This window comes from Pelodiscus sinensis, chromosome 5, assembly GCF_052426305.1.
Source record: "Pelodiscus sinensis isolate ZL-2025 chromosome 5, ASM5242630v1, whole genome shotgun sequence".
Lineage (NCBI taxonomy): Eukaryota > Metazoa > Chordata > Testudines > Trionychidae > Pelodiscus > Pelodiscus sinensis.
In genome coordinates this window covers 125,461,315-125,483,186 of record NC_143056.1, presented here as the reverse complement: position 1 = coordinate 125,483,186, position 21,872 = coordinate 125,461,315, and the positions used below count along the sequence as shown (strand labels likewise).

The 21,872-nt window shown below is 51.2% G+C and overlaps 1 protein-coding gene across 1 annotated transcript; it reads left to right on the top strand.

The window, feature by feature from the left end:
• Positions 1-577: 577 nt before the first annotated feature.
• Positions 578-21,111, top strand: LOC102459271 (bestrophin-1). Its single transcript, XM_006111739.4, has 9 exons — positions 578-729; positions 4,909-5,003; positions 5,140-5,373; positions 12,592-12,746; positions 13,366-13,443; positions 15,996-16,148; positions 17,206-17,286; positions 19,068-19,219; positions 19,679-21,111. Exons 1-9 carry the CDS (start codon positions 578-580, stop codon positions 20,880-20,882), a joined length of 2,304 nt encoding a protein of 767 aa, XP_006111801.3. The 3' UTR covers positions 20,883-21,111.
• The last annotated feature ends 761 nt before the right edge of the window (positions 21,112-21,872 follow it).

Here is a 21,872-nt window from a genome sequence, read left to right as displayed (position 1 = left end):
ATTTCTGCAATGGATCCTTTGAAGAGTCCTTAGGGGAAAAAACTATGAAAAACATGGGGCGTTTTTGCACAAAGATTCATTTTTCCTGAGAGGGCAAATCCACAAATGCTGCAGACACCCAGACATGGAGGTGATGGGCCTGGCACAAACACCTAGCTAGATAATGGTAACTCCCAGAAAACAGAGCTCTCACCTTTTGCATTAAAGTGCCTGGGCTTAGTGTCAACCTCGGTCATTAGAAATTCAGCTGCCCACCTCCACCCTGCTCATTGGCCGGCCTCTCTGCTTCTCGATGTTGTGTTAGCCTTTGAGAAACAGGCCTTGCCCTGAGTCTCTGCATTGGGTTTCTGTGCCTCCCTGATGGGGTCTTTGGTGTGGCCCCAGGGTGGGAGGAGTCTGCGCATAGTTGGGATGGACTCCTAGACGTGCTGTTTCTGGAGCGTGTCCCTGCACTCCGCAGCAATCCCTCACCAGCTCAGTCCCTGGCTCTCCCCCGCTGGCCCGCCTCCTTCTCCCCCTTCGCAGGTCCTTCTGATGGCCGCAGAGTCTCCATGTTCTGTTTCGCACAGGCTCTGTGATGACGGTGACGTACACAAATCGAGTAGCTGATGCTCGCCTGGGCACCTTCTCGCAGCTGCTGCTCCGATGGAAAGGGAGCATCTACAAACTCCTCTACTGCGAGTTCTTCATCTTCATCACCTTCTACTTCAGCATCAGCCTCACTTACCGGTAAGCTTCCTCTTTCCTCCGCGCCCCAGGAGAGCCAGCCAGACTCTGCCCGCTGTTCCCACGGGTGCGGGGGCAGCGCGGGTGAGGGGGCAATGCTATTGGTGGGGGGAAAGGAACCGGGCGAGGAGTGTCCTGGCCTTGAGAAGGAGCAGCGTCAGTGAAGGTGCATCATAGACATTCCACTTCCCAAGACCTGCTCCCTGGATCGGGTGAAAAGTGAAGAGAAGGAAGCTTCTTCCCCACCATGGGCAGCGGGTATCCTAGGCAACAGAAAGCATTGCCTTCCCAAACGGGCCCCGCCTATGCCCTGCCCTGTGCCGTGCTCTCTGGAGCTCCGGGGCAAGGAGAGGCTGGGGGTGCTACACTGGGGCAAGGAGGGGACAAGGGCCAGCAGCCATATTGGAGGGGCAGCGGCCAGCAGCCACCTTGGGGAGGCAGGGCAGGAGTCAGCAGGCCACAGTGTGGGGGTGGGGGTAGGGGGCAGGAGGGGGCAGGGGTCAGCAGGCCACAGTGGGGGAGACGCATGGGCTCTGGGGGGGGGTCTAGGAGGACTTGCCTCCCTAAGCCCTGGGATCACCCACCACCCACCATGTTCCCCACTGCTCCAACAGAGGTTACTAGCTGAAAGCTTTTCCTTACTGGCATCTCCTGGGTCACTAGTGAAATACACCCAGGCCGGGGAGACCCTCCTCCTTGGAAGAAGCATGGGGTCTCCTCGGAGGGAAAGTAGGTCATGTCTGATGCACACGGCTATGAGTTACTCACAGGGAGTTTTAGGGCCAGATCACAGGCAAGAAAACATTCCTGGCCTGAGACTTGTCCCTGCTTTGTACTGTGAACACCCCTGACTAAAGAAGAGGAGCTGCAGGGGCTCTGGGGAATGGGCTCCCACTGCTGCCGCTTCTGGGGAGGGGTGTGAGGCCCAGGGACCCACCGCTGCTGGTCACTGGATCACTGTTCCTGGGTCCAGCTGCCTGGGGCCACCCAAGCAGCAGCTGATTCCACCGGCCCTGGGATTGCCCCAGCAGCCTTGGGGCCAGCCGCTGCAGAAGTCACGGAGTTCTTGGAAAACGAGGGAATCCATGACCGCTGTCAAAGACATCCTTAATGATGGATTCCCGTCCTTCCAGGAGAGCAGCGTGTGGTTAAACCAATGCAGGTCAGCTGGCTGCGCGCACACAGGAACTACCCCCAGGAGGATGGTTTCTCTGGACTTAGGTTGTAGACGTACCAGGGATAGCCCCTGAAGGGTGCTTTCGGGATGCGATCCCCGAGATGGCACAGCCTGGCACGTCCTCTGGTGTCACTTATGGACCCCACACAATGGCTGGGGCTGGGTGGGGGTGGATTCTGGTCGGCTGGGGGGGAAGATCGTGTGTTCTGTGACTCCTCTGTGTCTTTGGGTGCACCTACACTGCACTCTAAACTCAAAATAAGATACGCAATTTGTCCTATGCAAATTGAGTATCTTATTTCCATTTTATTTCAAAATAGGCTATTTCAAAATGTAGCCTGTCTACATGGTGCCAAATGTCAAAATAATGCGCTATTTCCAGTCATCCCTTAACCCTCGCACAATGAGATTTACAGGGATGGCAAAATAACGTGTCCATTATTTCGAAAAATATTTTGAAATAACGGGTATGTTCCTTGGATGCAGGGTAGCTATTTTGAAATACCTCCAGCATCCCAAAATAGCCGTGTTGTGTAGATGTACCCCTAGAGCAGGGCTACTCAACTTTGGAAGCCCCAAGGGCCAAAAGGATACTCACAGCATATGCCAATGGCCACAACTTAGTGTGGTTGCATATACATGCAAATATATATGCAAATATATGCAAATAGGTTCTTTCACACTGATGAGCATGAATACAAAGATTAAGGCAAAACTACACAACACGCAGGCCCCAAGTCAGTGCTGATGATATTAATAAAATGCAATATTTACCCATATGACAGCACTTTTCATGAGCAATGACAGACTAGGAATTTAACTACTAAAATGCATCTTAACAGAAGGCCATTATATTGACTCCTTTTTTTGTTTTGGCTCTCACTCACAGGCCGCATGTGGAGCCCAGTGTAAACCCAAACCGCACCACGGGCCACAAACAAATGGGTCATGGGCCATATGCAGCCCACGGGCCACGTGATGAGTAGCCCTGCCCTAGAAGGAAAATCACTCGGCTGGAAAATCACCCGGCTGGTGTCTAGGTCCTGTTGAGGCTGAGGCGGGACAGCAGCCCTGCAGAAAGGCAGACATGGCCCCTTCCCAGTTTGCTGCTGTTTGAGAAAGACCAATAGGCATCAGGGCAGAGATTACAATGGCTGTAAATTCACGGTGGTGCCAAATCCAGCTCCGTGTTGCCTTTCTGGCATTGCACATTTCTGTACTGGTCACTGTGCCTCTCTTGGCTGGGACAGGGTGTATTGCCCACTGAGCAAGAGAGCAGGTGGCAGGCCTGGCTTTCGATAGTCAGGCCTAGAGGCTACAGCATGGGTCAGTTAGGTTTGTGAATGGGTAACTGGTTAAGAGGTTACCTGGTAAGCATCATCCTTAACAGGTGATGCTTACTGGGTGATGATTAACCGGTACCTAGGAGCAGCCCAGCCTCATGCATGGGGCCAGCAGAACCCTGCCCCTCCTTACTCCCTTCCAGGCTGGAGCAGCTCCCCTACCGCAGGCCCCTTGCTGACTCAGGGCCAGCCTACCACATTTTGGCATCTGAGGCAGGGAGCTTAAATGACGCCCCCTCTCTTGGGCCAAAACTTTGAAAGGTCTCAATTCTGCCTTCTTCCTGTTCTACACTTCTCATGGTACCGCTCTGCTACCGACCCCAATAAAGGAGAACGAACAACTTAAAATGCCTCGTTCAAAAAGTGCGAACTACTGGCGCCCCCCCACAGTCTGGCACCTGAGACAGCCGCCTCAGTTCACCTCATGGTAAGGCCTGCCCTGCACTGACCCCTCTTTAACCAGTGAACTGGTTAAATATAGGCTACGTCTACACTGGCATGACTTTCCGGAAATGCTTTTAACGGAAAAGTTTTCCGTTAAAAGCATTTTTGGAAAAGTACATCTAGATTGGTAGGATGCTTTTCCGCAAAAGCACTTTTTGCGGAAGAGCGTCCATGGCCAATCTAGACACGGTTTTCCATAAAAAAGCCCCGATCGCCATTTTCGCAATCGGGGCTTTTTTGCGGAAAACAAATCTGAGCTGTCTACACTGGCCTTTTTCCGGAACAGTTTTCCGGAAAAAGACTTTTGCCCGAACGGGAGCAGCATAGTTTTTCCGGAAAAGCACTGATGATTTTACATGAGATCGTCAGTGCTTTTCCAGAAATTCAAGCGGCCAGTGTAGACACCTGGCAAGTTTTTCCGGAAAAGCGACTGATTTTCCGGAATAACTTGCCAATGTAGACACAGCCATAGTGTTTAACCAATTAAAGGGGATTTTACTCTTCTAGTCACAGGGTAAGTATGGTCCTGGAATAAAGATCTGGGGACAGGCTGGGGTCAAAACCAGAATCAGTGTCCATAGACAAGCCAGAGTGCAGACGCAGGCCAAGGCTGGAAGGCAAGTGGTCAGAGTGCAGGGACAAGGGCAGCTGATACCAAAGCCAGAGTCCAGATGCGCTAGAGGTCAAAGCCAGCTATTCAGAGTCTAACAGTTGGGGGGGGGGGGGGTCAAACGTAGTGGCGAGGCTGGAGTGAGGCTGCTACAGGGCAGAGACAGGGCAGGGATAGGTGTGGGGGGTGCAGCTGGAGTGTGGTGCATTGTGAGGCTTGGGAGCATGGGGCCATCTGAGGCAGGTTCTGCCTGGTGATAGGTTCTACCGTGAGCCTGAGGACTGACTGGCTCCCTTCAGTGCCTCCGCCCTCAGCCTCAGCATGGCTGTGGGTTTGCCTCACTGCCGGTGTCTCCTGAGTTGGCCACTGGGTCATTTCCTGTAGCTCAGACATCTCCTAGAAGGGAGGGCCAGGCATTTTATGGGACGTGGCCCCTGGGAAGGACAGAGGGGAGCTCCCTGAAAGGACACGTCTCCTGCGTTGACAAGCCAGGTGATCCCCATGGACCGTCCATCTCCTTGGTCCAAGAGCAGAGGGGCTTTGTTCAAGGACTCCCCCCACACCCAGGCTGGGAAGAATGAGACTGTGCCTTTGTGCTTCCTTTGCAGGCTGATGCTAAATGCCAGCCAGAGGCTGATGTTTGAGAAGCTGGCTCTGTATTGCAACAACTATGCGGAGCTGATCCCAGTCTCCTTCGTGCTGGGTAAGGTGTGTGGGGCTGGGGAATGGGATGGTGCCATTGGGATGCCCTTGGAGAGGCAGCTAGCCCCTCCTCTCCCACAGATCCTGCCACGTCGGACAACTATCCACATGGGCTCACGTGGCCAATTCCACTGTAGGTTTCTACGTGGCCCTGGTGGTATCTCGCTGGTGGGGGCAGTACGAGAGCATCCCGTGGCCCGACCGCATCATGAACCTGGTCTCCAGTAACGTGGACGGGCAGGACGAGTACGGGCGCCTCTTGCGACGCACCCTGATGCGCTACAGCAACCTTTGCAGCGTGCTGATCCTCCGCTCCGTCAGCACCGCCGTCTACAAGCGCTTCCCCACCACCGAGCACATCGTGAGGGCAGGTGGGTGCCTCGCTGTCATTCGTGCGGTCACTACAGTCCTCGGGGGGGGGGGAGGGGTTTGGCTGGGTTGAGGTGGGAAAAAAACAGTGGCAGGACTGCATGACACCGAAATTCCCCCTGGAATCCTCCTGCCTCCAGGAACAATCCATGAAACCCAAACGAATCCACCTGTTCCGAACAAGATGTTCAAGGACCAGGCAAAGAGCATTCTGGGCACAATCTTGTAAGGTGCTGATTGACTGCTGGAGGTGATGAGCACCTTCCTCGGGGATTTCTGGGGAACTGAGGGCCTCCGGCACACCCCAAAATTGCTCAGATTTGAGCCCTATGTCATTAGCCCCCTCGCAATCTCTACTGAGGAGAGACTACATCTTTGAGAAAGACCTGGTCCTAGCAAGTCATGTCTCCTGCTGAGCTTCAAAATAGCACCCCCCCCCCCATACACACACACGGCGTTATGTTCTTGCAGGGCTGATCCTGTGGCCTTTGCAGAGTTCGCCAGAAAGCCGAAGTTGCGGGCTCTAGTTTGCGACTGTAGGGCCCCTGTGGAGAACAGGGTTCTTGCTCCCTTTGAAGTCAGTAGCCAAACTCGCACGAGTCTGCATGGTCTCCTAGCCACACTGTGTTATTGTACTTCACTCATGAGCTGAGCTGAGCAATTCCGGGGTGTGCTGGGTGTCCTCAGTTCCCCAGAAATCCCAGAGGAAGGGGCTCAGAACCTCCAGCGGTCACTGAGCACCGTACAAGATTGTGCCCGGAATGCACACCACCAGAGAGCCAGCTGCCTCCTCTGCACTATGTGAGCCTTTGTCTCGAGAATCACAGGTCCGATGATGCATTCCCAAGGGGGGAAGGACAGAACCAGGTGGACAGTTTTAGCAGATAAAGGATATTTATTTATGACAGTGGTGAATTTATAGTATTTATTCGAAGATTTTTAATAGACCGTGTTAATAGTGAATTTACAGTATTTATTATACTTATTCTATGATTTCTAGTTAAACGTATCAGAGATAAAAGGATGGGAATGGCAAGGGGAATAGTCTCTATTCTAACAATATCCAGCTACACTAATTAAATAAGAGTGATAACTACAAACTCTATGTACTACCCAAAACAACTACAACACTAAGCTTATACAACAAAGAAAATCAAATCATACATACCAACTTACACAGCACACGGAACATTTCAAAGATATCGGTTCGGTTGTGAAGGCCTTGGTTATGCCGAGAGTCGGGGGAGGTGGCTGGTCGGTTGATCAGGCTGGCAGCGCTTTGAAGTTTACGGGAAGGCACACGCACGGTGGTACGTGTGTTGCGAAGACCTCCTTAAGCGAACTGTGCTATGGGTATTTATCCCCAAATCTGCACATCGCTTTCCCGTGCTTGCATATTACTATATATGGCCCAATGGTCACTAAGTGGGGGGTCTGTGTCCCAGGGGTTGGGCCGAAACTCTGCAGGTTTCATGCGACCAGGTAAGCCCCGCAGTTCTCACGCCAAGGTGACGGGTGGGAGAGTCTGAGGCTATTTCCCCCTTTTCACACCTTCCCTTTTTCTAAAGGCAATGGTATGCAGGAAGGGTGCGGCCGGTTTCTCCCAAGGAGTACTGCAGCCCACTATAGCAAGAGCGGTCTGGCCAAACTTTTTTACTAGGGGAGCAGTTTCTTTTCTCTAACAGCCATGTCTTCACTATGTGGGAGATTGGGTAAATCTTCCGGAGTTTGATTTAGCAGGTCTAGTAAAGACTTGCTAAATCGAACCCAGAGGGTGTCCCCCCCCCCCCCCCCCCCATCAGCACCAGTACTCCTGCTCCTTGAGAGGGGTAAGGAAAGCTGATGAGATGTTTACTCTTAAGGACCTCCTGCTGTGGAGATGGCATGGAAACTCGAATTAAGCTACGTCGACTCTAGCTACGTGGAGTTGCATATCTTAATTCGACCTTCCCCCACAGAGTAGACCTGGCTTAAGTGGCGGGACTTGGATGGGCCTCCTGCAGTAGGCTGGATTTTGCCCATGATTAGTAATTGCTGTGCATGATCAGGCACTGTAAGTCATGCTGGGGGGGAGGGCAGGTTGAGTGTTGACAATGTGGAGTGTTGGAGGAGGACAGAGGAAGTGCACAGTAAGGCTACGTCTGGACTACAAGCCTCTTTTGAAAGAGAGCTTCTAGACTGCAACCACTTCTTTTGAAAAAGCAAGCCACTTTCTTGAGAGAGAGCACCCAAGCAGTCTGGATGCTCTCTTTTGAAAAAGCCCTGTTCGCATTTAAGAACGCCTTCTTTTGAAATAGCACTTTTGAAAAAGGATGTTCTTCCTCGTAAAACGAGGTTTACCGTGGTAAAAAAAAACACTGCGTTCTTTCGATTTAATTTAGAAAGAACGCGGCAGCAGTCTAGACGCAGGGGAAGTTTTTTCGAAAAAATACCACTTTTTTCAGAAAAACCCTGGGCTGTGTCTAGACTGGCCAGTTTTTCCGCAAAATCAGCCGCTTTTCCGGAAAAACTTGCCAGCTGTCTACATTGGCCGCTTGAATTTCCGCAAAAGCACTGACTTATGTAAGATTGTCAGTGTTCTTGGGGAAATACTATGCTGCTCCCGTTCGGGCAAAAGTCCTTTTGTGCAAAACTTTTGTGCAAAAGGGCCAGTGTAGACAGCTCAGATTTGTTTTCCGCAAAAAAGCCCCGATCGCGAAAATGGCGACCGGGCCTTTTTTGCAGAAAAGCGCGTCTAGATTGGCACGTTTCCTCAGATCAGATAGTGGAAGAAAATAGTCACAACCATATATACCAAAGGATACAATTAAAAAAATGAACACATATGAAAAGGACAAATCACATTTCAGAACAGGAGGGGGATGCGGGGTGGGGGGGAAGGAAGGAAGGTAAGTGTCTGTGAATTGATGATATTAGAGGTGGGGAGAGTGGGATGTCTGTGAGCTAATGGTATTAGAGGTGATAATTGGGGAAGCTATCCGCAATTATCACCTCTAATACCATTAGCTCATAGACATCCCACTCTCCCCACCTCTAATATCATCAATTCACAGACACTTACCTTCCTTCCTTACCCCCCCCCCCCTGCATCCCCCTCCTGTTCTGAAATGTGATTTGTCCTTTTCATATGTGTTCATTTTTTTAATTGTATCCTTTGGTATATATGGTTGTGACTATTTTCTTCCACTATTTGATCTGAGGAAGTGGGTCTGGCCCACGAAAGCTCATCATCTAATAAACCATCTTGTAAGTCTTTAAAGTGCTACATTGTCCTGCATTTTGCTTCAGCTACCCCAGACTAACACGGCTACATTTCTATCACTAGATTGGCACGGACGCTTTTCCGCAAAAAGTGCTTTTGCGGAAAAGCATCCATGCCAATCTAGACACGATTTTTCCAAAAATGCTTTTAACGGAAAACTTTTCTGTTAAAAGCGTTTCCGGAAAATCATGCCAGTCTAGACGTAGCCCTGTAGTCTAGACACACCTTTAATTAAATCGAAAGAACGCGGTGGTTTTTTTTTTGACCACAGTAAACCTCATTTTATGAGGAGTAATGCCTTTTTTCGAAAGTGCTCTTTCGAAAAAAGGCATTATTGAATGCAAACAGGGCTTTTTCAAAAGAGAGCATCCAAACTGCCAGGGTGCTCTCTTTCGAAAAAGCGGCTTGCTTTTTTGAAAGTACTGGTTGTAGTCTAGATGCTCTTTTTCGAAAGTATCTTTCGAAAAAGCCTCTTTTGAAAGAGGCTTGCAGTCTAGGGCTGCGTCTAGACTGGCATGATTTTCCGGAAATGCTTTTAACGGAAAAGCTTTTGCAGAAAAGAGCGTTTAGATTGGCATGGATGCTTTTGCGCAAAAGCACTTTTTGCGGAAAAGCATCCGTGCCAATCTAGACACGGTTTTGCACAAGAAAGCCCCGATTGCCATTTTTGCCATCGGGGATTTTTTGCGCAAAACAGTTTTTAGCTGTCTACACTGGCCCTCTTGCGCAAAAACATTTCCGGAAAAGGGCTTTTGCCCGAACGGGAACGTCAAAGAATTTGCGCAAGAATTACTGATTTCAGACAGTAGAACGTCAGTGCTTTTACGCAAAATCAAGCGGCCAGTGTAGACAGCTGGCAAGTTTTTGTGAAAAGCAGAGAAACTTGCCAGTCTAGACGCAGCCCTATAGATGTAGAGAATAACACAGATGAACGGAAGGGACAGACAGAAGTTACTGCAGATGGGTTCTTCCCCTGTGTCTCGGCCTATAGCGCCCTCTGCTGGCAGTGAGAGTCATTGCTTTTCATTCAACAACTTTTTCACCTGGCTTTCCCTGGATTTGTGGAAGATCATCTGTCTTTGTCAGTCTGAACATCAGCACCTTGAACAGCACCTTGAACTTCAGACATAGGGCAATTCACAGCCAGAAGCATTCTGACAGCAGCTGAGACATGGGTAACCCCAGACAGCAGGGATATGATCATAGATTTCATCTCCTTAAAGGCCATTGATTGATATTGATTTAGACCAGTGCAACTTCTTTGCACTGAGATGCCCTGCTGATGACAATTTACCACGTGACCTCAGGAGGGGAGCGCAATTGGCTTGAGCTCGCCTGAGCCCCACCAGCCAGAGCTGATGAACTCAGACTTTGGCTTTGGTCCTGCGTCCAGCAAATTGAACACCATGTCCAGTGACCCCATTAAAACAGAGTCGTGACCCACTTTGGGGTCCCAACCCAGCATTTGAGAACCACTGATCTAGACCAGATAGGACTCGTGGTCCGAGGTGTGTTCAGAGCAGCAGTTTGGAAGCCAGCAATTTGCTTGCGTTAGCTCTCATATTGGCAGTGTGACTTTGCACAAACCACAAGTGTGCCGTGCCTCAGTTTCCTCATCTACGTTTCTCCCTATTTCCCCAAAGGGATGAGAACAGTCCTTAGCAGGAGTGTTGCGCAAGTTCTTTAGCTGTGTGGGCTGTGCTCAGTGTTGTGACGAGGGAGCGACACGGGTGGGACAGCTGTTACTCCTCTTAGCAAGACATGGCACGGGCCAGAGCAAATGCATCACCCATTTGTCCCCTACAGGTTTCTATTAAAATCTCTTCTTATAAAGTTACAGGGAGTCCCAGCACTGAAATCAGGGGGTGGGGATGCCAGGGTTCAGGGTCTGGATAGTCTGTGAGTGCCCTGAGACCCAGACGGGCTTCCCTGGGGACACGGGGTAACTGCAGTCTGCTCCAGAGGGCTTTGTAATTACTTGGCATCGACCCTACAGAGCTTCCTCCTCTGTTCTAAACACCTCAGCTGCGTCTAGACTGGCAAGTTTTTCCACAAAAGCACCTGCTTTTGTGGAAAAACTTGCTAGCTGTCTACACTGGCTGCTTGAATTTCCGCAAGAACACTGACTTCCTACTGTCTGAAATCAGTGCTTCTTGCGGAAATACAAAGCTTTTGTGCAAAAGGGCCAGTGTAGACAGCTCAGATTTGTTTTGCGCAAAAAAGCCCCAATCGTGAAAATGGCGATTGGGGCTTTTTTGCGCAAAAGCACGTCTAGATTGGCACGGATGCTTTTCCGCAAAAAGTGCTTTTGCGGAAAAGTGTCCGTGCCAATCTAGACACTCTTTTCTGCAAATGCTTTTAATGGAAAACTTTTCCGTTAAAAGCATTTGCAGAAAATCATGCCAGTCTAGACGTAGCCCTCCTGTGCACCTGGTTTCTACAGATACTGGAAATACCCTGGGTCCCGTTCCATCAATACTCTGCCCTATTGGATAATTATTCTGGAAGTAACCAGCCCTTCTAAGGTCATTGCCTCCAAATGCCCTGCCTCGGTATGGCACTGCCCCACAGATCTCCTGCCCCTGAGAATACTCCAGCCTGCGTAACTACTTAGGCCACTCAAAGTTATGCCTGGACTGACTTGGCCAAAGGCCAGGGGCCCAGAAAGAGATAAGAGATTTCTCCCTGCTCCACTCTGGTCCCGCACTGGTCACTATCCACTCAGGCCCAGGGATCTGAGCAAGGTAAGTGTTTTGGATCAGATGCACAAGGGAGGTGGGAGCAGGAATGAGCCTATTTCTGTCGGCCAGACGGTGGGAGCCTGTCCTACAATCCCTGACTAATGTTCTACACTAAGGGGCTGTGTCTACACTGGCATGAATTTCCGGAAATGCTTAAAACAGAATAGTTTTCGTTATAAGTATTTCCGGAAAAAGAGCGTCTACATTGGCAGGCTGCTTTTCCGGAAAAGCCCTTTTTCCGGAAAAGCATCTGTGGCCAATGTAGACGCGCTTTTCTGGAAAAGAGCCCCGATCGTCATTTTCGCAATCGGGGCTTTTTTCCGGAAAAAAATACTGGGCTGTCTACACTGGCCCTTTTCCGGAACAGTGTTCCGGAATAAGGACTTATGCCCGAGCGGGACCAGCGTAGCTTTTCTGGAATAGCGGCTGATTTTGTACAGTAGAGCGTCGTTGCTTTTCCGGAAATTCAAGGGCCAGTGTAGACAGCTCGCAGCTTATTCCAGAGAAGCGGCTGATTTTCCGGAATAAGTGGCCCAGGCTGTGTCTAGACTGTATCCCTTTTCCGGCATAAGGGATCTTTCGGAAAAGGCTTTATTTTCCGAAAGATCCGCATCTAGACTGGCCCTTTTTTCCGGCAAAGCTCGAGCCGGAAAAAAGTGGCAGCCATGTTTATGCAAATGAAGCGGGGGGATTTAAATCCCTGCTTCATTTGCAATTGCGATGTGTCTAATTTGCATCCCTTTTACGGAAAAGGAATGCAGTCTAGACACAGCCTAAGAGAACCCAGGACGAGCAACGCTGACCCCTAGCCCGGGAGCCGGGGAATGCAGCCAGTGGGAGGCGGCCTGGCAGGGAAGAGCCGAGCTGCAGGGCAATACTTAGTGAAAGGCAAAATCCCCAGCCCATCAGCTCTCCTGCCAGACTCTGCTGTCGGGCTCTGCACCTGGATTCTCTTTCGCTCTCACCTTGGTCCAAAGTAGGCCTGATGATTGGAGGGGGGACAGGCACACGCGCTTCCACAAGAGACTGGGCCACCAGCCTGTGAGCGGAAGAATGTCCCTGCCACCATGAGACCTTCTGATGTGAGGATGGATTTGTTTGTGTCCACTCCCAGCTCCCCATTCGCAGGGGCCTGCAGGTTTTTCACATCTAAGCCTGGAAAGGAGAGGCGAGGGCTCTCTCTAGTCTTCCTCCCACACTGCCTTTTGTCCATGTAGGCCTCATGACCCCAGAGGAGCACAAGAAGTTTGAGAGCCTGAACTCTCCCCACAACAAGTTCTGGATCCCCTGCGTGTGGTTCTCAAACCTGGCTGTGAAGGCGCGGAACGAGGGCAGGATCCGGGACAGCGTGCTGCTCCAGGGCATCCTGAACGTGAGTTCGTGGGCAGCCGCAGGGCATGCTGGGAACCAACCCGCCCTGCCCGCCTCATTGGGACTTGCTGCCGGTTCCCAGCCCAGGGAGTAGGCAGGGTGAGGGGAGGCTTAGGTGCTGCCCCAGTCACATCCCTGCAGCGGGAAACACACCCGCTCATAGCGATCACCCAGTGGAGGGGTGAAAATGAGACAGTCGGCCAAGGCGCCAGGGGGTTCACTTGCGCAGCAACTGTGGGAGACAGCCCAGGATGCTAGACAAGGACTGTGGCTCTTCTCTCACATGGCTTGGCAATGCCGTCAGCTCCAGGGGGGTGACTCTCCGTTTGCACCTGTGTGAGAAGAGAACTAGGCCTGGAATCCCCTCCTGACGCCACTTGAACAAGGGATAAGCTTGATCCTGCTGGTGGTGGAGAGGGAAGGGCAGTATCTGCCAATGGGCAAAGCCTAGGAGTGACTGCCTTGCCCTACCTGGCAATTGTGCCCTGCCGGGTGTTAAAGTCCCTGTGGTGGAGCAGTCGGGGGGTGGGGAAAGGGGGAGAAGAATGGGAGGGAGGAGGGAGTGGTAGCTTTTTTGTGGAGGGGAGCCATTCCTTTTTCTCTGTTCTTGCCTCCTCCAGGAACTAAACACCTTGCGGAGCCAGTGCGGGAGACTGTATGGGTATGACTGGATCAGCATCCCGCTGGTCTACACCCAGGTGAGTGCAGGAGGCCTTCTGCAGCCACTACCCACCCAATGGCCTCTGCAAGGAGAATTGCGGCCACTGGCGAGAGTAGGTGCTGGGAAACAGGCAAGGCTCTTTCATACATGTGGGTCTCCCCATGGACCCCCAGAAATACCCCATGGGCACCCATGGACCCCCCCAATTCACACCCTATGGGCATAACGTCCCCACGCAGCCATACACCTGAATTAACTCTACCCCCCACGCCCCAAAGCCTGCTCCTCCGCCTGTAAGTGCATCAGCTTCTCTCCACTCAGCACTGCTGGTGTCTTAGCCCCAAGGTCCCTGCACTAGAGGCGCTGGGGAGCGCCGCTCAGCTCTGAGTGGGAGGCGCCCTCTTGGCTCTGTGTGTGCACAGAAAGCCGTTTATCTGCGTGAGACACAAGGCGCTCTGACGGTCAATAGCACTCTGGCTGCTGCCCCAGGATAGACAGCTTGGCACCAGCCCCCTCTTTGTCTCATACAATGCAGCTGCTCAGGCACTGCTCCCTCCCACCAATGTGGTCTGCTGTGAAAGAGGAACAGCGCCTGTTCCAGATGGCTGCAAAGGTTAGCGTGGGATTGAGCGAGTGCCCGGTGCAGAGCAGATCCTCCTGCACACCAGGATCAAAGGCAGGAGAATGTCAAGGCCACAGCTAGTCCCAGTGGTGTCTCACAGGCGCTCGGTCACTACGGGAGGCCACAGGATGTTTTCCTGGAGTGCATGGGTTAGGGCTTCACCGCCTCTGCCCACACCCTCCTGCGCTACCCCCGTTGGCTCTGCACAGCATTCAGCCCTTCGGGGTGACTAGACATTCCTAGGCAACAGGAAACTGTAGCACTGAAGCCACGTCCCAGAGCGCAGAGTGGGGGATCCAGTTAGTAATGGGACAGGGACCGGGGTTCATTAGCTGTGGAGCCAGGGCCAGACAGCGGGGCAGGAGCAGCCTGCTGAGACTGACCTGCCTGGGTGAGCAGAGGCCAAGCACTCAAGGAAGAAGCGTCTGTCTATGCAGGAACCTTCATCTTGAGAATGGAAACACAACGGTTTCTGCTTCCAGCCACCTGCCATGGGAGTTCTGGCTGAACCAGCCCCCTGACCACCCCACGCAGGGTCAGCCATACATGTCCCCATGGGCCAGGGGGGTTTCCAGAGCAGTGCTGCCAACTCACAAGTCTCGCCGTCGTGGGTGGTGCAAGGAAAGTCCCAGCTGCTGGAATTAGGAGCTTGCCGGAGACGCTCAGCTTTCCTTTAAAATCAGTTTCCAGCCCCCACGGGTACAGAGACAGTGTGCTCCGCGTGCAGCCCGGCAGCTGAGAGACCAGAAGGCAAATTCAAAAGCCAGTCAAAAACCAAACTCTGACTGTTTAATTCAATCCCATTATTTCTGGGAGCCTGATTCCTGACTTGTAAATGTTTGGGGTTGGCACCATGACAGGTGCCCCGCTGGGAATTGTAGCAAACGCCGGCAGTGGATTCATGCTTGGATTCTTTCCACTGAGAGCAGTGCAAGAAGCAGTGGGCAAAGAGACCCATTGCGCTGGTCGGTGCTTTGTCATCCAGGGGGTGGTCTCTCTGCAGCGGGAGCGGGCCTGGCATGATGCCCCCCACCCCATGGCAGTGTTTTGTCAGCCCGGTGAGACATCGAGCACTCACTGAGGGACGTTTTTCTGGGGGCGAGAGAGGGAGAATGGATTGCACTTCCCAGCACTACTGCTGACTTGCTGTGCAGCCGCCTTGTGCTTTAATTTCCTCGTCAGCCCTCGTGGGGCATTGCTGCCCAGTGCCCCTGAAAACATATGCTTTGCTGGTGTCCGGCAGAGGGGCAACGAGTTGTCAGTGCTGTCTCTGGGGCTAGCTGTTCTCTTAGCCACAGGCAGTACGGATTGGGGGGATGGTTAACTTCAGCACCCCCCAGGTTTGGGGCATCCTGGCCCCACATCCCTGCTACCTGGGTCTTGGCAGCTGATCCTGCCCTTTGAGGCCCTGGATGCTGGGCCCATTGCTGATCAGGGGCATTGCTGTTCGAGCTTCTGTTTGCCCATGAATCCTAGGTTCCACGTGCCAGGGAGCTGCCAGCTCGGTGCTTACAGGCTCCTCTGCTGGGCCCCACATGTGGGGTCCCGCCTGGTTGCCAGCCCCAACTATAGGGGGCAGCGAGGTGCACAGGCAGGGGGGGAGAAGGAGGATGCAGCTCAGCATCTCCACTCCAAAAACTGGTCCAGAGCCATTGTTTCCCCAGGGTTTGCTAGTCAGAGACACCAGCACAGCCATGCAATGTAAAGTTAGTGCTGGGGGCAGGTACATTTCAAAACGGCTACTGCAGAAAGACACCTTCCTGCTGAAGTGTGTGTGGGGGAGGGGGATTAGGGCAGTGCTCACCCAGAGAAGCTGCCAGCTTTGCCTTTTTAAACCCCATCTTTGAAGGCCACAGAAGGGAGCAGCCCTGCCAAGCTCCTCCTATGGTAGTCTGGCGAGGCCAGGGGGAAAAGCAAGCTAGGAACCTGAGAGCTATTTCTGATCGCACACCCCTGCCCTTCCCCAGGTGGTCACGGTGGCTGTGTACAGCTTCTTCCTGGCCTGCCTCATCGGCCGGCAGTTCCTGGACCCAGAAAAGAGGTATCCTGGCCACGAGTTGGATCTCTTTGTGCCCGTCTTCACTCTCCTGCAGTTCTTCTTCTATGCTGGCTGGTTAAAGGTGGGTCCAAGGAAACATGCCGTGGCCCTCGGGAGCCTCCCTTCCCCAACATGGAACGGATTCCAGACTCAAGCAGGAGTTCCTAAGATGACCCTGGGGAACATCTCATTGTTAGAGTGATCCGGGCGCTGCACCTCCATGGTCCACGTTCAAGTCCCCATGCTTAGCCTGCTCTGTCTAGCCCAACAGAGGCTGAGGGTGCTTCCAGGGTCTTCCCTATCTCTGAATGCTCCACCTTGCAGGAGATCTGGGTTCACATCCTAAGCCCAGGCTTGTACCAGCTGTGCCCTGGGGCAGAGGGTTTCATTGGGCCTGCAGAGAATTGCTCTATGGCCTTTCCTGTGGTTGAATCTAGAGTTGCAGTGACAGGCTGATGGGAGAGCTCTGGCTTCCTCCTTCCCAACGACAGGACTTCTAGGCTGTCTCTACACTACACCTCTTTTCCGGAAAAGGGATGCAGATGAGACAAGTTGGAATTGCAAATGCAGCGGGGATTTACATTTTCCCCACTGCATTTGCATGAACATGGCTGCCGCTTTTTTCCGGCTCGGGGCTTTGCCGGAAAAAAGCGCCAGTCTAGACAGGGATCTTTCGGAAAATAAAGCCTTTTCCGAAAGATCCATTATTCCTGATTTTAAGAGGAATAAGGGACCTTTCGGAAAAGGCTTTATTTTCCGAAAGATCCCCGTCTAGACTGGCGCTTTTTTCCAGCAAAGCCCCAAGCCGGAAAAAAGCGGCAGCCATGTTCATGCAAATGCAGTGGGGAAAATGTAAATCCCCGCTGCGTTTGCAATTCCAACTTGTCTAATCTGCATCCCTTTTCCGGAAAAGGGATGCAGTGTAGACACAGCCCTATAGTGTAGCACACTAAACAGCAAACATACAGCGTCGCTCACTGTCCCAGAAGCCATGTGGTGGCTCATCTTCCCTTTTTAACCCCCTTACTGCAATGGGAAACGCAACTGAAATGTGCTTTCTGGGGCACTGCGAGGCCCACTGGCCTGGCAGGTCACTCTCTTGAGGAGGGGGGTTTGAACCATGTGCTTTCAATGCACAGGTGGCGGAACAGCTCATCAACCCATTTGGAGAGGACGATGATGATTTTGAAACCAATTGGCTCATTGACAGGAATCTGCAGGTAAAGATGGGACCTGATCCCACATGGCACAGCCATCAACAACGAGAGCTATGATGGGGCAGCACCCTGGGGCTCAAGAGATGCTTGGCTCCAGGTCTCCAAACACTAGGCGAGAGGTCAGGGGCGTGCTCACTTGGCACCTCTTCCCCATTATCCACAGTTCCTTCTTGGTGCTGCAGGCAGCATAACCTTAGAGAGGGGCCCTGAGTCTGGGGGGGTGGCAAAGGGGTCTGAGTAAGGGGAAGGAGAAAAGGACTTTCTGCATGAGGAAGCCCAGCTCCTTGGTCCCTCGGTAGCTGAGAAACCAGCCCACATTGGAAGATGGTGGGACAAGATCTGTCCCTGCAGGGCCACACCATTCCAGGGAGCATGTGACTGTTGGCATATGCCGCTCCGGTTGCATGATGGCTGGTGTACATGTGTGAGGGGCTATGTCCCTGCGTGCAACATCCAGTGTCATTTTCTAGCCAGGCCATGTGGCCTGTGCTCATGTTTAAGACTTTGTGATATCTCACTGGTCTCCCACTTGTCCATGGTGCTATGCCGTTCCTACCCCTTTTCAAAGCCATCACCTCCTTCTCCCATCAACGGCCTTGTATCTTTTCCACACTGCTTCTTGTGCCTAGAAGAGCTTCTCTCCCACTGGGGTTCAGCCAAAAAAATTCTCCCCCCTAAAGCTCAGAGCTGTGTACACCAAACCATGCCCCTGATCTCAGCCTCCTGCTCTTTCCCCTTGGTTCCAATTTAAACAATATTGCATACATGAAGAATAACCTTGGTACCTTATTTCAGAGAGGTAGCTATGTTTCAGCAAAAACAGAGGCCAGTAGCACTTTAACAAATGTATTAGGGTATAAGATTTCGTGAGCTACAACTCACTTCCTCAGATGCTGAAGAGGAAAAAAGCGGAGGTAGAGATGGGAGTTTGACATCTGTGCTAATTAATTCCGAGTGGATATGGCTCATCTTCAACAATGGTGTGAAGGTGAGAGTACCTGACTGCAAAATTATCCCTTGTAATGTGAGAACCACTCCTTGGCTGTGTCTACACTGGGCCACTTATTCCGGAAAAGCAGCCGCTTTTCTGGAATAACTTGCCAGCTGTCTACACTGGCCACTTGCTTTTCCGGAAAAGCAATGACAATCTACTGTAAAATTGTCAGTGTTTTTCCGGAAAAACTATGCTGCTCCCATTCGGGCAAAAGTCCTTTTCCGGAAAAACTGTTCCGGAAAAGGGCCAGTGTAGACAGCACAGTAGTCTTTTCCGCAAAAAAGCCCCAATCGCAAAAATGACGATCGGGGCTTTTTTCCGGAAAAGCGCGTCTACATTGGCCACGGACCCTTTTCCGGAAAAGCATCCTGCCAATGTAGACGCGCTTTTTCCGGAAATACTTATAACGGAAAACTGTTCCGTTTTAAGCATTTCCGGAAAAGGGTGCCAGTGTAGACATACCCTAAATAGACACAAGGGCTATCAAATTTGCAAATGAATTCCAGATCAGCAGTCTCTCTCTGCAGTCTGTTTTTAAAGTTTGGAGGTTTTTTTGCCTGAGACTGGCAATTTGCAAATGCAAAAATGTGTGTGCAGGGAGGTTAACTTGTTCATATATCAAACTCAGCTGGTTATTCATTGAGCGCTTTCCTGTTGCATCCCTTCCCCATTCCTAGGCCTAGGGTGACTGCAAATTCTTTTGGAGAAGAGAGTTTGTTCTCTTAAATGCAAGTCCTACACCATGCAGAATTATTTTACCTTGAATCTGATGCTCCTGTCATCCCCTCAGGTCTCCCTTCTAGCTGTGGATGACATGCATCAGGACTTACCCCTCATGGAGAAGGACCTGTATTGGAATCAGTCCTACCCCCAGCCACCCTACACAGCAGCCACCGCTGATTATAAGCGGACATCCTTTCTTGGCTCAACCTTTGACATTAGGTGAGTGAAACTAAAGGCTGTAAGATTAATCATCCCCTTTCTTGCCATGCAAAATTATCAGTGGAGGCCAGATTTACACTCAGACCAGAGCCACGTGTCACACAATCTGTGGATCTTACACATGTGCTTCTGGAGGGCAGCAGTTCTTCCCGCACCATAAATATCCACTCTCTGGAGTTGTGTTTCTCAAATCCTCTTTCGCATGTGAAATCATGGTAAGAGACAGTGGCTTCATAGCCCAGATGTGTGCCTGATACTGCAATATAGAGGAAGACATGAGGGATGGTTTATTGCAGCACTTGCCCTGTACCACAACTCTCTCCCTTGATCTTCACTGATCACAACTCAGTATTTAAGTAGAAGGCAAACGCCCACTCTCCGAGGTGCTTTTCCACACTCAGGAGGAAAATTCCTTTCAGAGTGTCACTGTACCTGACAGCCTGTTTTGCCTCTCCCCAGCATGCAGAAAGAAGAGATGGAATTCCAGCCGCTGGAACAAATTAAAGAGAACGAGGAGGCAAACCACTCTACACCGCTGCTGGGACATCTGGGCCGCCTGTTGGGGGTCCAGTCACCTAGTTTCTCCAGATCATCCTCCCGGCTGAACCTGCCACGCCGCAGGAATGACCCTTTGTCTCCCTTTCCTCAGTACTTGTACCAGGATGTGGGGAAACCTGGAAGCCCCTGCAGCACCAGTCAGCAAAGGGGGGATTCCTCCCATCCAGGCTCCAGCTCACAGGAGCAATGGGACAATGAAAACAGAAAATTGAGAGAGTTTGATGCCTTCATATCAACCCCTTTCTATGAGAGACCTGGCTTTTATAGCGCTCCACAGACACCAATCAGCTCCATCCCTATGAACTTCCCATCTAAACGCCAAGGACGCAAAAAGCCCCCTGCTCTTGCCAGCATCATGGCCTGTTCCACTTCAGCGAGAGACAACTTTGTCAGCTTGTCACCTTCCAGGGTTAGTGATGTGGACAAGAGCCAGAGCTCCCTAAAGGAAACTTTTGTTTGGCCAGGAGAACAAGACAAAGCCCCTGACTCCCTGGTGCTGACAGTAGAGGAAGGAGAGAAAAACACTTTGGACAATAAAACAAATGAGGTTGCCCCTGTTAGAAGCCCAGGGATTCAATCAATAGGATTGGGAAGCCCCAAGTTTCCCTTCCTAGCAGAGTCCCCAGATCATGAAAAACAGGGCAGCTTCAAGAGCTTGAAGAGTCTGAAAAGCCGACAACCCTGGCTAACACTGGAGAACATGACACCCGCTGCCACCCCAAACTCAGATAACCCAAGCAACTTTCATACCCCCAACATGAGAACTCCTGGCAGCAGTGGGCCCCTCTTCTTCTCATTCACCCCTGTGACATCCCCACTGCTTGAGAGGTCACACTCCAGGAATCCAGATACTGTTCCCAGTCCAAGCTCAGACCATGCAAGCAGGGCCCCAGCCCAGACTTCCATAGAGACTTCTGGGACTGGGAGAGAGACAGGAAGTGGCCATGCTAGTGCTCATCACATTGAGGAGCAGAAGAGAGCAGACAGTCCTTCACCTAATGACTCCGGTATCTCCTTGGCAGAGGGTGACTATGTGGGGCTGATGGAGGTGATCATGGAAACCAGTGAGACTGTGTCTGATGAAGGGAAAAGGGAAAGTGGATAGATACAACTAAATGAAGAGACCAGTTGGTTCCTTCCAACTGCTGAGATACCAGCCCTATCGATAATACTGTAGTGTCTTTACAATGGTCATTGGTGCTCACTGTGCATAAAGCTTCTACAAAGAGGCAATGCTACTATATCAACCATACACTGCCACGGGGGAGAAGTGCAGTACCTGATGGATGATGCAATGGACCTGGTGCTGACTGGACAAATTCACAGCACTTCAGTGACACACCATTTCAGAATACCAATATAACTAATGCAAAAAGATTTTACAGAATTCATAAAATTCTTTATTAGTGGCAAGCAGGAGACAGGAGCAACAGGACACCAGCCTTTTAGTACCTGGGGTACAGAAACAGATTAAATCAGAAGTCTGTTTCTTAAATATGCCTGGAAGGTTGACCCACGTGGTAACCACACTACCACTCAGCTTTATGAATGTTTGCCTCAAGAGACCCCATAACAAGTGCAGGGGATACATGTAAACATTAGAAATGTGAAGTTTGGGGAGGGACAATTAGGATAGCCAGATATCCAGAGGAAGGAACTGGAATAAACAGCAGGCAGCTGATTTACATTACAAAATGCAGGTAGTTGATATCTTGGATTAATCAGAAGCAAACGAGTAGAGACCTGAAAAGATACAGATGTAGACAAAAGTTCTGTCTACACAAACAAGTCAGATAGCCAGTGATGCAGATATCCACAGATTTGGAGGACTCTACAAATCAACAACAACAAAAAACCTACTATTGCTTCCACTCCAATTTTTTTTCCTTCCCCAGTATTTTGTCCCTTCTGTCCATGCCTCTTCCCCCCAGTTCACCTACACACTTTGAGCAATTAGCGCTCATTAAAAAAGTAGTTTATGGTAAGTAAGAAATATGGAATGGAAAAAAAAACAACTTTGTCAGTGTGGTTTAGAATAGAATTCTGACTAAGAAAAACCAGAGGTCAAACAAGAAACTCCACTTCCTCATTGCAG

Excerpts from the sequence above, each read along its gene's own strand:
- LOC102459271 (XM_006111739.4), top strand. The coding sequence starts at position 578 with ATGACGGTGACGTACACAAATCGAGTAGCTGATGCTCGCCTGGGCACC. Across the intron at positions 730-4,908 it reads AGCATCAGCCTCACTTACCG|GCTGATGCTAAATGCCAGCC; the intron begins GTAAGCTTCCTC and ends CTTCCTTTGCAG. Across the intron at positions 12,747-13,365 it reads TGCTCCAGGGCATCCTGAAC|GAACTAAACACCTTGCGGAG; the intron begins GTGAGTTCGTGG and ends TGCCTCCTCCAG.